At 40.2% G+C, this 16,576-nt stretch overlaps 2 protein-coding genes across 6 annotated transcripts; both read right to left on the bottom strand.

Moving 5' to 3' along the window:
• Positions 1 to 527: 527 nt before the first annotated feature.
• On the bottom strand, positions 528 to 10,818 carry LOC115176562 (prenylated Rab acceptor protein 1). Of its 5 annotated transcripts, XM_029736631.1 has the most exons (7): positions 10,704 to 10,816; positions 10,040 to 10,190; positions 9,523 to 9,546; positions 9,156 to 9,368; positions 8,832 to 8,929; positions 3,103 to 3,204; positions 528 to 1,669 (listed from the first exon to the last, which is right to left on the bottom strand). In XM_029736631.1, the coding sequence occupies exons 2-7, from the start codon at positions 10,153 to 10,155 to the stop codon at positions 1,578 to 1,580; spliced, it is 645 nt and encodes a 214-aa protein (XP_029592491.1). In that variant the 5' UTR covers positions 10,156 to 10,190; positions 10,704 to 10,816; the 3' UTR covers positions 528 to 1,577. The 5 variants fall into 5 exon arrangements, with proteins under 5 accessions (XP_029592491.1, XP_029592509.1, XP_029592517.1 ...); XM_029736649.1 differs by lacking the exon at positions 9,523 to 9,546 and having other exon boundaries at positions 9,156 to 9,401; positions 10,040 to 10,134; positions 10,704 to 10,818; XM_029736657.1 differs by lacking the exon at positions 9,523 to 9,546 and having other exon boundaries at positions 10,040 to 10,134; positions 10,704 to 10,818.
• A 1,762-nt stretch (positions 10,819 to 12,580) lies between these two features.
• On the bottom strand, positions 12,581 to 14,694 carry LOC115176556 (zinc finger and SCAN domain-containing protein 2-like). Its single transcript, XM_029736617.1, has 2 exons — positions 14,162 to 14,694; positions 12,581 to 13,761 (listed from the first exon to the last, which is right to left on the bottom strand). Exons 1-2 carry the CDS (start codon positions 14,352 to 14,354, stop codon positions 12,602 to 12,604), a joined length of 1,353 nt encoding a protein of 450 aa, XP_029592477.1. The 5' UTR covers positions 14,355 to 14,694; the 3' UTR covers positions 12,581 to 12,601.
• Between the last annotated feature and the right edge of the window lie 1,882 nt (positions 14,695 to 16,576).

Raw genomic sequence — 16,576 nt, 5'->3', positions numbered from 1 at the left:
ACATGTCCACGCAGTGAGCTCACTGCAGTGTGGCTCCTCTATCTCCCCCTCCGCATAATAGAATATCGATCACCCGGCTTTGCCGCAGTGTGCAGTATGCCAGTGAGTGAAGTGTGTGTGTGGATGGGTGAACCTCCAAGGTCATCTCCGTGGCAACCTGTGCATGGGGTTGTCTTGATGAGCAGTGGACAGGGATCATGTATAAAGGGGGGAAAAGGGGAGGTGGTGAGCACTGCGGTATCTGAAGTGTCACAAAGGGAGGGAAGGACAGGGAGGAGGACACGGAGAGAAAGGGAAAAGTAGGGGAAACTACATCGTATTGTGGGGCGGCACATCCAGGACACAAAAGGGCCTACAAAGTATTGCAATTTTGGCACATATACAGAATATACACACACAACCTTTAATACCCTTCAATGTAATGTTTTAAATCACCACAAATAAATATTATGTGCAAAAGGGACACAAATATTTTAGAATTCATGCTTGGACTTGAGTCCTCACACAAACACACGCAACACAATATCTTACAGGTAGGATAGTTTATTGCACATCCCATTTGTCATTAAAAATGCAAAAGATAGCATGACAAGTATGAAATATATTTAAAAAAAATAATATATTGACTTTTAAAATGTCAAAGTCATTAAGCAGAGCTAATAAATTATGAAAGGTTACCCAACAACACTGCACCACATGCCTGCATACGCCTAAAAGTATGATTTAAACATAATACTTGATCACCATTAGGTATCTGGAATATCCACTAAGCATTGCTTTAAAGTAAATGCAATTTGTCTAAATGAACCATTACTTCTAGCTGGATAAATACATTGTAAAGCTGCAAATGGCACTTCTTCCCCAGTCAGAGAAACGTTGGCGATTTGATGCAACTTGCCTCATGCAGGTTTTTTCCATGTGCTCACTGCGGACTTATTCAACATCAGCTATATAGGATAAAAAATTAAAAAATCTGAATTATTACTGTGGCGATGTTTAAAGCTCTTTGTAACATGTCAGGTCTTGAGTTGACCGAGTGACATTTTGTATTATTAGATATCCACAAGGTAACATTAAACAGAAGGTACAGAGGCATTAAACAAAGTGCTGACACTGATACTTCACGGGAAGAAATGTGTATTAAACACAAATGAGAGGTATCAGTCACATTTGGAAAAGACATACAGTATGAAGTATGTGCTGAGGTATATGAACATCTCAGTCACTCTGTGTGTATGACAGTCAATCCATTTATTTGTCTAAATGTAGTATTATTAGGGTTTTAAAGAGTTGTAGAGGGTCAGTAACAGCAAATCACTTCAGAGGCAAGAGAAGGTGCATTCTGTGTTATATTATGAAAGGTCAAAGGTGAGTGTTGAGGGTTCACACAGAGAAAGATAGAGGCCTCTAGTGGCCAAAAGGCTGCTTTAGCATGGGCAGCGCCATTGAGGCTTCTGCCATTTTAAAGTAGTCACCCGTGTGGGGATTCCCTATGGGTTGTAGCCTCAATGGCGCTGCCAATGCTGTCACAGATGCTAGAATGGCACAGATATAAAGATTCCTCTATCGCTATGCCTTCACACAGGCTCCATGAAGAGCTCCTCCATTTCCGATCCTCCCTCCAGCTCTCGGAAGGCAGCGTGAGAGCCAATCACAAACATCGTCGCCCCTGAGTGAGATGAGAGACAGTCAATCAAATGGAAGAGATAGGAGAGGCTGGGGGAAAAGGAGAGTAAAAGGCTACATTTTGGGCTCGATTTTGAGAAACCAAACACAAATGGTTAATCTTAGCACTATATCGCTATCATTTGACAATGTTCAGGGTGGGAATGAAAGGACGCAAATCCTAATGGTGTCGTAAAAAGTAATATCCATGCCTCAATTGTCTCAGGACTCAAAAATCCTTCTTTAACCTATCTACACTGATTGAAGTGGATTTAACAAATGAGGTATCATAGCCTTCACCTGGATTCCCCTGATCAGTCTAAGTCATGGAAAGAGCAGCTGTTCTTAATGTTTTGTATACTCAGTATATACGCAGAACTTTGGATATCACCCCCATCTCAAAGTCTAATGGTTTTGACCGTTTGGAAGTTATTGCTCTCCTTTTCTCCGCAGCGTGCCTCACAAAAGTGATTCCTCGTTATGAAATGATCAACTTTACCCTATATATGTAAAAAATGACCATATACACTGAATGTTTAAAACACAACTACCAAAACTATTGCTGATGGTCACCGTGAACAATCAAAGTAAAATCTATTGTAAACTCCGTTCAGCAGGTAAAGACAGATGAGAGTTGCGTCTCCGGTAGCTTACTTTTATTCCGGTAAAACACAACTTTCAACAGCGCAGAGATAACAATCTAGCAAATTACAGAGGTTGTCACTCAACTGATATAAAGCCTAATATCGTGCAAGCCATTTTAGCATTTGAATACTGAAGATGCCCGCAGATGAGCAAGATCAGGGACAGGCCGCCTACCTCACATTGGTCAGCAAACAAAGCTGGGCACAGTGCGCAGTTTGACTAGGCTACTGATAATTCTTGGGGTTGTTGGCATGCAGAATTACTTGTAAATCAATGACTGTCAACCACAGGAGGTTGGTGGCACCTTAATTGGGGAGGACGGGTTCATGGTGACGGCTGGAGTGGAATGGTATCAAATACATCAAACACATGGTGTCCATGTGTTTGATAACATTCCATTTGCTCCATTCCAGTCATTATCATGAGCCGTCCTCCCCTCAGCAGCCTCCACTGCCGTCAAAACAGTTACATGCTTAGTCCGACAATGAAGGAGAGGATGTGTCATTTGTCACAAAATATGAGGTACCTTCGGAAGGTAAAAAGTATGTAATATGAGCAAAACATGTTAGTGGCTGCAATTCGTAAAGTGAATAGATTTTTTGACTGATGTAAGCTACATTTGGATCGGTTTGGGCTTCCATGCAAATCCGTGAATGTTCCATCCCTAATAATTTGTCTCCTTCAAAGAAAGATTCATTTGAAATACATTCCATAATGCATATCTAGAACTAAGCCTACAGTTATCCCAGGTTTGATGTGTACAGTAAAGAGTGAGATGGGGTTGTAACTTACCCAGGACCCAAAACACTGCAGCTCCTGCACCAGCCAACCAGAACACAGGGAAAGAGACCGCCCCAGCCAGACCCAATTGGTGAGGTCCGGTCACCTCTTTTCCTGTGGGCAACATAAAATCACTCAGATTTCAAATACTAGTCACCCTACACCCAAATGATGGATTGATTTCAGTGCTGACAGCAATTATATTTAAATTCCGTAAATGTTGAATTTGCATTAGGATACTGAATTAGAATTTTTGATTTTTCAATTTGTAATTTGTTTATTTTAAACTGAATTGAATAAACATTGCATTCTGTTTTAAAATTGTTTCAATTTAATTGAATATTGAAATTCAATATTTAAATATTAAGTTTCAATATGGTAGATATTGCATTCATTGTCTGTATATCTCTGTGGTAAACAGAAGCCATTGTGGCATGTTGAATTAATTTCCTTCCTATGAACTTGGCACTAGCTTTTGAACTGTTTTGGCTATAAGCTATTATGATCCTATTCCTAAAAGCTTAGACTCTGGAACATGGACCTATGGGGGGGAAAAAAGTTAAACAGCAGGTTGAAACTGAGTGTAAAAGATGGTCGTTTTGGATGTTGTTTCAAAGACGAACACAACAATGGACAGCGCTTCTAAGGTGATGATTAATTCAAAACAGCCATATGCATATTAGAGCTTATGCATAGGCTTATGAGCCCAAACCCATAAAAAAAAAGAGAAAAACACTGATTTCAAATTATGATTGAGCCTTATACAATACATAGCCTACCGCATATTACACATGGCTGAAAAAATTCAAACAAAACTGATTTAAGATGTCTTTGGAACATACAGTTGAAGTCAGAAGTTTACATACACTTAGGTTGGAGTCATTAAAACTCGTTTTACAACCACTACACAAACTTCTTGTTAACAAACTATAGTTTTGGCAAGTCGGTTAGGACATCTACTTTGTGCATGACACAAGTCATTTTTCCAACAATTGTTTACAAACAGACTATTTCACTTCTAACTCACTGTATCACAATTCCAGTGGGTCAAAAGTTTACATACACTAAGTTGACTGTGCCTTTAAACAGCTTGGAAAATTCCAGAAAATGATGTCATGGCTTTAGAAACTTCTGATGGGCTTATAGACATCATCTGAGTCAATTGCATGTGTACTTGTGGATGTATTTCAAGGCCTACCTTCAAACTCAGTGCCTCTTTTCTTGACATCATGGGAAAAATCAAAAGAATTCAGCCAAGACCTCAGAAAAAAACCTCCACAAGTCTGGTTTATCCTTGGGAGCAATTTCCCAATGCCTGAAGGTACCACGTTCATCTGTACAAACAGTAGTACGCAAATATAAGCACCATGGGACCACGCAGCAGTCATATCGCTCAGAAAGGAGACGCGTTCTGTCTCCTAGAGATGAACGTACTTTGGTGCAAAAAGTGCAAATCAATCCCAGAACAACAGCAAAGGACCATGTGAAGATGCTGGAGAAAACAGGTAAAAAAATTAAAGAATAATTAAGTATCTATATCCACAGTAAAACGAGTTCTATATCGACATGACCTGAAAGGCCGCTCAGCAAGGAAGAAGCCACTGCTTCAAAACTGCCATAAAAAAAGCCAGACTACGGTTTGCAACTGCACATGGAGACAAAGATTATACTTTTTGGAGAAATTTCCTCTGGTCTGATGAAACAAAAATAGAACTGTTTGGCCATAATGACCATCGTTATGTTTGGAGGAAAAAGGGGGAGGCTTGCAAGCCGAAGAACACCATCCCAACCGTGAAGCACGGGGGTGGCAGTATCATGTTGTGGGGGTGCTTTGCTGCAGGAAGGACTGGTGCATTTCACATAATAGATGGCATCATGAGAAGGAAAATTATGTGAACATATTGAAGCAACATCTCAAGACATCAGTCAGGAAGTTAAAGCTTGGTCGCAAAAGGGTCTTCCAAAACGGACAATGACCCCAAGCATACTTCCAAAGTTGTGGCAAAATGGCTTAAGGACAACAAAGTCAAGGTATTGGAGTGGCCATCATAAAACCCTGACCTCAATCCTATAGGTTTGTGGGCAGGACTGAAAAAGCATGTGTGAGCAAGGAGGCCTACAAACCTGACTCAGTTACACCAGCTCTGTCAGGAGGAATGGGCCAAAATTCAGCCAACTTATTGTGGGAAGCTTGTGGAAGGCTACCCGAAACATTTGACCCAAGTTAAACAATTTAAAGGCAATGCTACCAAATACTAATTGAGTGTATGTAAACTTCTGACCCATTGAATGTGATGAAAGAAATAAAATCTGAAATAAATCACTCTACTATTATTCTGACATTTCACATTGTTAAAATAAAGTGGTGACACTAACTGACCTAAGACATGGAATTTTTACTAGGATTAAATGTCAGGAAATATGAAAAACGGAGTTTAAATGTATTTGGCTAAGGTGTATGTAAACTTCCGACTTCAACTGTAATTGGTCTAGTGTGGACTGTAATAGTATGCATACTGGATGGACTGGTTACCTTATGCTACGCTCCAAAAGTTCTATACATGAGTCTGGGAGAGAACGTTCAGCCCTAGGCGATGATGTTGGTTCATTGACTGTGCAGGGCGGCATACAGGTAGACTGCAATTATAGTGAATTTGTATTGGATTTTGAATAGCCTAGTAATAGGGATTTATTTTATATTTTCAGAAATAATTGGGTCGCACATTACCTTTAGCTACAGAATATCTCACAACCATGCGTTTCCGTCTCCTCCTCTCTCCTTTATTTCTTGAGCGTGCAGAGGAGCAGTCAACAGTTTAGTGAAATATATGTGTCATTGCGAAAACATGTTATTATCGATGTTCCCAAACAGATTCCACTTGGTTTCCCAAATTAAGCACTGGGTAGCTGCAGTAACAAGGTTGGAGAGCCCATGACATACAGAGTTCGGGAGGAATATCATCTGTCGCGCAACGAGAGCATGCTTCTCAAACAGTGGTTGATATGCGTAAAAGGTGTTTTTATATTTATTCTCAGCACTTCATATTAAGCACAGCTCCGCTATAAAAACCGAAGTAGACTACCAGGCATCATTGAAAAACGGACCGGCGGGAAAGCGCGCAGCCTCCATTCGCTATTCGAGTGCATACAGATTACATGTTTTTCTCCGCTACCCCTCTCCATTTGATAATGTGCCATTCTAAATCTAAATGTTAAATATTAGTAAAGACAAGATTCAATTGAGAATAGTCTGATGGGTGAAAATATGATTACTTGATGAGAGAACAGCTGTGCAGCCTGAGGCAAGGAACAGAGCATAAGGTTTCTTTGCCACTTTCTCGAAACATCAATAGCCTATCATGCAGCCCATATGGGTTTTGATTTCTAAGACATTCCAAGGTTTGTATCGGTCACAACTAAAGTTGCCAAATAGGTCCCTATACACTAGGTTTAGAGTTTTTTTTCCCCAAAGGTTCACTTTTATGCTCAAGATAGCCACTTCTTACGCGCACTCGCTCCGGAATGGGAAAAATACCCTGTCTATTTTATTCAGCTAAGTTCAACTATATTCTTCTTTCTATGGCATGGAGCATGGCCAGATGACATACAGTAGGCCAACTCATATTCTGTTCTTCTTCAGAAGAAGAAGAGTGTTATGTTTCTTAAGACCTGACTGAAATAATGGATTTATTGTGATGGTGTATATTAAAGTTGATTTATTTGACTTTAAAATGTAGTTGTCCCAAAGGTGCACCTCAGCAGCTTATATGCATGGAGGCCTGGAGATGCTAAACGTGTTTCTGTTCATTAACGGTCAATTACATTGAGACTTTTGCATGACAACCGGCTGACAATACATTACATTTATTTTTTACTGAAAAGGAATTATCATATATTTTACCTAAAAGTGGCACTCTAACATGCGCAAATTGAATGTTATGATGGACATGGCTTTGTATAACCAAAACATACACAGCTCAACAAACTAATGTGCGGGTCCTGTGTGACTCAAATGAACGAAACGAGTGGAGAGTTGTCTGAGAGTTGCATTGTCTGGCACACAGGAGACCTGGGTTAGAACCCCATCAGTCAAACAAGCACGTCTTCAGGTCTCAGACAAGGTTGCGCATCACATGCATGGATCACCAAACCACCTCTGTTGCACTCTCATCAAATAGGCTGCACAGATCTATCTGCTTCTGTTTGCCACTGAAAGTGTTGTTGTGCAGTAGGCCTGATTTCGAACCCAGTTACAATGCATTCAGAAAGTATTCAGACCCCTTGACTTTTTCCACGTTTTGTTAAGTTATAGCGTTATTCTGAAATATTTTTTTTATGTTCCTGATCAATCTACACACAATACCCCAACATGACAAAGCAAAAACAGTTTTCATAAAAAAGTAAAAACTGAAATAAGTATTCAGACCCTTTACTCAGTACTTTGTTGAAGCACCTTTGCAGTGATTACAGTCTTGAGTCTTCTTGCTACAAGCTTGGAGTTTCTCCCATTCTTATCTGCAGATACATCCTCTCCAGAGATGTTCGATCGGGTTCAAGTCCGGGCCCTGGCTGGGTCACTCAAGGACATTCAGAGACTTGTCCCGAAGCCATTCCTGCATTGTCTTGACTGTGTGCTTAGGGTCGTTGAACTCTGGAACTCTGTCATAGTGACCATCGGGTTCTTGGCCACCTCCCTGGTCAAGGCCCTTATCCCCCGATAGCTCAGTTTGGCTGGGCTGCCAGCTCTAGGAAGAGTCTTGGTGGTTCCAAACTTCTTCCATTTAAAAATGATAGAGGCCACTGTGTTCTTGGGGACCTTCAATGCTGCAGAAGTTTTGTGGTACCCTTCCCCAGATCTGTGCCTTCAACCTCATGGCTTGTTTTTTTTCCTCTGACATGCACTGTCAACTGTGGGACCTTATATAGACAGGTGTGTGCCTTTCCAAATCATGTCCAATCAATTGAATTCACCACAGGTGGACTCCAATCAATTTTAAAAACGTCAAGGTTTATAAATGGAAACAGGATGCACCTGAGCTCAATTTAGCCTCATAGCAAAGGGTCTGAATACGTATGTAAATAAGGTCTCTGGTTTATTTTTAATAAATTAGCAAACATTTCTAAAAACCTGTTTTCGCTTTGTCATTATGGGGTATTGTGTGTAGATTGATGGAAAAAAATACATTTCAACCATTTTAGAATAAGGCTGTAACGTAACAAAATGTGGAAAAGGTTGAGGTGTCTGAATACTTTCCAAATGCACTGTATATTGGTGTTGTGATCGCTCAGTATGAGGTCAAAGTGGGGTTAAATGTAACCTGGGTGGTTCGATGAACCAGGCTCTTTTGATGAGTAACCTTGCTGGAGACATGATAGCTTCCTAAACTCACCCCTATGGGCTTTAGCTAAGCGGGCTAACAGTCGTGTTACATGCAGGAGGCCTGGTTCGAACCCAGTCAGTCACAACAGCACGATTAAATAGGGAGTGGAAAAGCTTTCCTTGGAAGGGCTTTAACCAGGCTATTCAACTATATTCTTATGGGGGTCAAATCTTTGTGACATTCCCTTCTAACGTGTCCTGCGCGCGGCATCATAGAGGGGAACATTACATATTCCAAAATATTACATTCAAACTCAATATCCTAATATAAATGCAAAATTATGGAATTCAAATACAATCTCTGTTGGCACTGAAATTGCTCCATATCAATCATCTCACAGATCATGACTGCTTTACTCACCAAAGACGACCAGTTTAGACTCCAGGGACTTGAGGTGGATGATGTAGAAGGCACCAACAAACACTGCCAAAGCAATCAACAGCATGGGAGAGCTGATACTGAGGTAAAGAGGGGGAGATTGGAAGAGGGAAAGAGTTATTCTTTGATAATCACAGATTCTAAATAAACTCAATCCAGCATAGATCTCGGCCTATTCGAACCACTCAGATTTTGAATTTGAAAATAAAATAGGCTGCTGGCAGCAGTCTGTCTAGATGCAATTACTGTGTTTTTATATTCACTGAATACCACAGTGTCTTTAAACTCCTGTCCCGGAGCTCTTACATGCAGTAGAGGATGAGGCCGAGGAAGATGAAGGTGTAGTTGCTGTTGTAGGTGTCAAAGTTGCGCACCACCCTCTGGCACAGTTCACCAAAGTTGCGGGGCTTGGTGAACTTCCTATGATCCACGAAGCCAGCCCAGGGACGGATTGACGCGCGGCGACGATCAAACCACTCCTTGGCCACACTGGCCGAGAGGCCTTTGGGCAGCCACAGCCTGTGAGGCAAGGCAGAAATCCAGGTTGGTAAACTAAACAGGAGGTATGGGGAGATGGAATAATTTTATAGCATCAATTCAAGAGACTGATGGTGGACAGAATGAACAACAACACATCATAGCCAGGCATAATACAAGGAAAGGACAAACTGACCCATCTAGTTCCTTTAGTGGTAGGCTAGATTAAGAAAAATATGAGACAAATTCAGATCACAATTGTCCTACAGACACAATAATAGCCACAGAAGAATGACTACACGAGGACAGTAAATAAAATGTATTTGGACCGGAACTCGTCACCAACCATGATCCCAGAGAGATACATAGTGCTACAACTCATCAAGTTGATTCAGGTGTGTAAGTGCTGGGCTGGAACAAAAGCCTGCACACCCTGTAGCTCTCCAGGACCAGGTTTACAGACCGCTGGCACTAGAGCAGGGCTCTCCAAACCTGTTCCTGGAGAGCCGTCCTGTAGGTTCACTCCAACCCTAATCCGGCTCACCTGATTCTAATATTTAGCTGGTTGACAAGCTGAATCAGGTTAGTTACAACTGGGGTTTGAGCAAAAACATGCAGGGGGGTAGCTCTCCAGGAACAGGATTGGCAAGCCATGTACTAGACAGATTAACTAACAGATATAGAGACAGAGCTTGAAAAACAACAGCACACACTTTCCCACGACACCTCCGGATCCAGCAGCGTCGGCTGGCTCAGCACTGAAGAGATCCCCTGCCTTGGAGTCCATGTCTACAAGGCAGTTCTCACCCTTTGGGACACCAGATTTCATTAGAGTAACTGATGCTGATGTAGGAAAGATGTAGGCTAAAATACAACATGGCAGTGACAGAAAATAGTTAATGGTACTGTTTCACAAGTGATAACAAATCCTCTCACACAATGCAAAACTACGCTTTCAATTGTTGTCACCAATGAATAATGCACAGTGAAAAACCTAGAGACTGTAGGGAGAGTCTGGGGTTATGGAATGGAAAATGTTTGTCATCATTGATGGGCTTGCCCACAGACAGTTCAATTGCTTCATCGTTCAGCTAGCTAACGTTAGTTAGAATATAAATAACTGAATCACAGAAACGAGCTAACACACACACGTTGTTCACTGTCATTACTCGAAACCTAGAATATCTCCCTTTTTTACATTTTTTTAACACTAAATAACGATTCCTGACGAAGAAGCCTTAACAACAGCCACATCACCATTCCTTCATGTCAATTATTGCTACGTTTAGCCACTATTCTATCATTGCATATGAAAACGAATAGCTTTTGCTACATATAAAATAGTTACATAAATCATATTTTTTAAGGCATACTCACAGTAGTTGAAAATATTTACTGCTGTGCTCAGAAATACAAAAAAACACAAAAATGTACTTCTGCTGTGCTGTTGGTCAGCGGATGTGCCGTGGAACGAAATTGAACGCTGGGTCTAACTTCCGGTAAAAACAAAGTTCATGAATTTCAAATTAAAAGTCAAAAATAGGATAGAATACTTTTAAATGTGAACTTGATCAAGACCATGTCTTTTTATTCATTTATTACTGGAAAAATATTATCCATTTAACTGGAGTAGCTATTTATGAATTAAGAGTTATCAATGAACATTATGTAACAGGAATATCCAGGTGAACAAAAAGCAGAGCAGTCGTTGATGAAGTCAAATCAAAATCAATCCAGTTTAATACAGCACTACAGGAAACACCTACAGAACAGAAGCATATAAAATGTCTAGCGGTCCTTATATATTAATGACACAGCACTGAATGTTCTGTAAACACCAGCCAGAGGCTTGTAGGAAGTCACATCAGCTGCTGCATAATCACACAGTGTCAAAGATACATTATCAGTGTGTCCTCAAATCCAGTCTTGCGTCAAACTTTAACCATAACATTCAACACTGGCAGACATTTGATACTGGCAGTTAAACAGGTAAAACATAATATAATCAATATAGTTAGTTACAATAGATCATTTTGTACTAACAGGCGCAAAGCGACTTCATTAAATATAGATAGATAGGTTACCCAAGTAAATGCATCTGTCTGTGTCTCCTCACACAATTATGTTTATTATATATCAACAGTAAATCAAATACAGGGAAAGAATTACCCAAATAATTTCCCATTACTGCATATCTGATATTTATTCTGTGCCACTTTCTGGATGTCTGGAAAATGTATGATGTAAAAATGATCATACATTTTGATGTTTTATTATATTTAAGTTTCTAGCTGAAATAAGAAGCACACATTTCAGATGGTAGCCCATGCACATTTAATACTTCACCTGGAAAATAGCATACTAATTATTTATACCTGTCAATACATATACAATGAAATAGACAAGTATTTATTTTCTTTGCGAGCAAATTGACATCAAACTCAAGAGGTATGACAATAGTTTTGGTATGAAAGGCATGAAGTAACAAATACTTTGAAAAGTAAGACAACATCACAACAGTGTTAAAAACAGATATTGTGTATTACTGGAGAAGGCATTTTACTTTCAAGACAAAAAATGCAAAGTTTTGTTTTCAAGATACAGGACAGCAGCTCAAATGTGTGTTCCGTGTCATACTAATGAGCAGCAATCTGATGCGCAATGTTCATGTGGACTTCTAACAATGTTCTGTAAGTTCAAGCTAGTTCAGTCATATCTTGTTGATCCAAGAGCCGGGTTCTTGTGGGTATGTACTAGACCCCATCTCCTCTTACTGGTGGAAGTGAGAATATGCCTCTCAATCCACTGTCTGATGCCCTTTCCCCGAAGGCCCCTGCCATGTTTTCTCCCTGTTGTGAATGTGCCTTCCTAGTGAGTCTACTTGAAGCACTTGCAGCAGGGATTGCATGTAGGCCTACAAATTTTCCTCCATTTGACTTGTTTGAAGCCTATTTAATACACTTGTGATAAAGCATTTTCTTTTGGACACTTGTATAGTCTCTCACAATTGTGTGTGAAACCTCATAAGCACCGTCAGATGAGCCAGATCACCGTTCTCTCCAGTGTAAACAAACTGTTGAAATGTTGTTGTGCATGCTGAATTCTGATATTTTATACATTTTGTGCATTCTCATTATGCCTTGCCAAATTTCCACTGTGTAAAGGCTTTGCCACAGTCACGAAAGAGATGTATTTCTCTCCTGTTTGGATTCTCAAGTTGGGTGGGTGTCAGTGCTGAGATATTTCTCACAAACACAGCAATTAGCCTATAAGATTTATTTCCTGTGTGTCTTCATGTGCATTTTAAGATTTCCATTCTGAGCAAATCCTTTGCCACAATAATCACAACAATATGGTTTCTCCCCTGTATGAATCCTCCTGTGCGCGCTCAGATTAGCAGTATTGCTGAAACATTTGCTACAATCATGGCAGCTGTACGGTTTCTCCCCTGTGTGAACTCTCATGTGTCCTGTGTAATTTGATCTGGTGCTGAAACTTTTGCCACAAACAGAACAGAGATATGGCTTCTCCCCAGTATGTCTCCTCCTGTGCAAAACCAGATGTCCACTTTGAGTGAATCCTTGGCCACATTCCTGGCAGCAATATGGTTTCTCGCCGGTGTGAGTCCTTTTGTGTCCGATCAAATTGGCGGCATCGCTGAAACACCTGCCACAATCATCACAGCGGTATGGTTTCTCTCCTGTGTGAACCCTCATGTGCTTTTTCAGCCTAAGCTTCGTGGTGAACATTTTACCACAAACATGACAAAACTCAGGCTCAGCTACGACATGAGTTTGGAGGTGATCTTTCATACTCTCTTTAGAATCTAGGTGCTTTCCACACACACCACAGGGATGTTCTTTATCCTCTATATGTGCATGACTTTGCACATGATTAAAAAAGGGACGCTTGTACCGAAAAGACCTCCCACAAACCTTACAAGAACATGGAGTACATTTCATGCCATTTGCACTGCTATAAGTTTGTTTTCTTTTTTGTTTTCTTGTGGTCTTTGGTTTGTGTGACTTTAAAACAGACTGCGCTCCTTTGCTTTCCATCCCATTGACATGTTCACTATTTTTACTCTGAGCTGAAGAACAGGTTGGTTCTGATATTCTGTAGTCCTCTCCATCAGATTCTATTTTTATCTGTCCAGTTACAATGTTTGGTTGAGAGTCTCTCTCCCTATTTTCCTCACTTTGGATTTGCAAGGACTGAGTTGGGTCCTGATCATAATCACTTACACAGAAAGGATCAAATATGAACTCTCTGGTGTCAGACTCCAGCCACTGAAGTTGCTTTTTGAGTTCCTCCTGCTCCTTTTTTATCCGTATGGGCTCGCTGTCCTCCTGTCCAAGACTAGGGCTCCAGTCCTGCTCACAGGGCTGCTGCTCAGGGTGAACCTCCTCTTCCAATACAGTGAGCTGCTGGAGGTCTGGAGGGAGAGATGTCTACTAATGTTACAATACAACTGATGTCAAAATTGATAAAAGGTCAAAAATACAGTTCTGGTAAATTTAACAGCTGCATAATGGAGTAAGATGCTCGAGGCTTTTGGATATAATAATCCATCAAATATTGACTGAATTATAGTACATCAACAAAAAATCTAAAACGGGCAAAAAACAATTAGGCTATGTGGCAAGTGAATTTACACCCTACAAAAACAGGGAAATAATAGCTGGAACGGGAGGAATCCTGAGGGCGAGCATGCGCGTTGCTTCTTCAAGAATGTCTAGACATAATGTTACTTTTGTGGTCACTGACTCTCAAAATGAAATAACTAACATTGTCAATTTGTCTAAAATGTAGGTTGAATAATAAATATCACAAACCTGCTCTTTGTAACTTTATCTCAGGTTTAATAACGATGTCAAGAATATTCTGTAGACGGTCGTTCTCCTCTTTCGAACGGGAAACCTCTTCCTGGTACTCCGCTATCGTTTTTTCAACTGCCCCAAATATCTCCTCAGCAGCCACAGTTAACCGCTGGTTGAGAAACACTCTCAACATCTGTATTTTAGACATTTTTACAGAATACTAGTGCTAGCTAGCTAACAATCAGTGACAACGCTCTTCTTTGACAACAACTCCGTTCATCAATGATAGATATTTATCTACTGTGCCAAAAGCATGCGTAGTGTGTGCACCACGGCTTAACGCATTCTGCAATGTCGCTACCTACAGGAGTGGAGTGGACGCCGTCAATTCGGATTTCTGTGAACTTGCTCCATTTCATAAGCGATCACGAACATTAATTTCGCTCCTTATGTGTACCACTCAGGGGTGGGACCAAGTCACTATTGTTCGAGTCACAAACAAGTCTCAAAATGGTCCGAATCTCAATACTTGTTAATACCACACAAACTACCGAAATGACAGGCTACGAATGGACGGAGAGATAGGCCCTTGAATTTTATCAAATTTTTCCAATGCCAATTCAGTGTGTCTTGTTTGCAAATAATTAAATGTGAGACTTCATTATGAATCTGAGCATGATACATTCAAAAGTTAGGTCTACCTCTTCACCCTTAGAACGAGTAGGCCTACCAACGCAGAAAAATGTAAGCTTTAACTGCTGGCTCGTCTAGCTACTCTTCTTCTATGGATTAACCCAATGTAAACATCTATTGTACAGAAAGTGAATAGCTTAATCAATTCATAGTGACATAATTCGATTATTTCCCAAGCAGTCTCCTAGTCTATAGGTTTAATCTCAGCCTCAATGTTAAAGAAACTAAACACTGATATCGCATGTGCATCGGAGTCATGTCTTTCCAGGGTATTTTACAGCTTGTTTCTAGCAATACTTTAAATAATCAGATCTGTTTTATTTTCTTCAAAATCTTAAACTAACAATGGGTAGGCCTGCACTTTTTGGCATTTTCTTTAATAAAAGGTACACTGTAAAACTTTTCCCTGTAAATGTACAGCATTATACTGCACCACAGCTGCCAGTTTAATACTGTAATTTTGCTTTACAGCAGTGATGCTGTAATATAGTTTACAGTATGATTTTCCTTCATGTAAAACATATTACAGCCTCCTTGCTGTACATTTACAGCAAGTTTCCTTCAATAATCAGTCTTCCAGATAGATGACACAGACACAGGAACCTTAGTATAAAACTATTTAGTAATAAAATACAATTGCAGACAGAGATTCACATACAGAATATCTCAGTAGTCTATAGTAAATATCTGTGTGGCGAAACACGAGACAACACTCTTTATACTTAGTTGGTGTGGACAACCTACCGTCAATCATACCTTAACATCGTTGCATTTGATTAGATACAAAGTATCTAAGATGAGGAAAAACATGTCTAGACTGCGGTTTCTCACTCTACTATCTCAGCCTTGAGGCTGTGTGACTATCAGCAGGCGCAGGCAGTTCTCAGCCTGAGAACTAAAGCAGTACATCTCCATTACCCAGTACATTTCCATCATTGCACATTGCAAGCATACAAAGGTTATTACATATATACAGTAATCATGGCATTGGTGTAGCCCCACACCCGACCCCCAGGGTAACCCCCAACACCTCGATCGACACCATCCGTTTTGAGGAACCCAATAGAGTATTTCCTGAAATACAAAAAAGTAAGAGTGTTAGTGTATACTTACTAGACATCTCTAGATAGGTACCACAATACTATATATTTCTGTTCCACCTTAAATCAAATAAATGTATTACCAAGCATGATCCGCTTTGATGTGTCTGGCAAAGGAATTTGGGCCTTATTAAGTTCCAGTGACCTAAAATCACAAAACATACAGTTGAAGTCATACAGTTGTTTAGTGTTGTGTAGTGGCTTTGCTGGCATGCATCTAAACAATTTTTTTGAGTTTGCTCCACCAAGATTTACAGTTGAAGTCGGAAGTTTACATACACCTTAGCCAAATACATTTAAACTCCGTTTTTCACAATTCCTGACATTTAATCTTAGCAAAAATTCCCTGTCTTAGGTCAGTCAGGATCACCACTTTATTTTAAGAATGTGAAATGTCAGAATAATAGTAGAGAGAATGATTTATTCAGCTTTTATTGATTTCCTATTCCCAGTGGGTCAGAAGTTTACATACACTCAATTAGTATTTGGTAGCATTGCCTTTAAATTGTTTAACTTGGGTCAAACGTTTTGGGTAGCCTTGCACAAGCTTCCCACAATACGTTGGGTGAATTTTGGCCCATTCCTCCTGACAGAGCTGGTATAACTGAGGTTTGTAGGCCTCCTTGCTCGCACACGC

The sequence above is a fragment of the Salmo trutta genome, chromosome 3, assembly GCF_901001165.1.
Source record: "Salmo trutta chromosome 3, fSalTru1.1, whole genome shotgun sequence".
NCBI classification, from domain to species: domain Eukaryota; kingdom Metazoa; phylum Chordata; class Actinopteri; order Salmoniformes; family Salmonidae; genus Salmo; species Salmo trutta.
The sequence above is the reverse complement of the archived record's forward strand: the minus strand, read 5'-3'. Positions and strand labels throughout refer to the sequence as shown.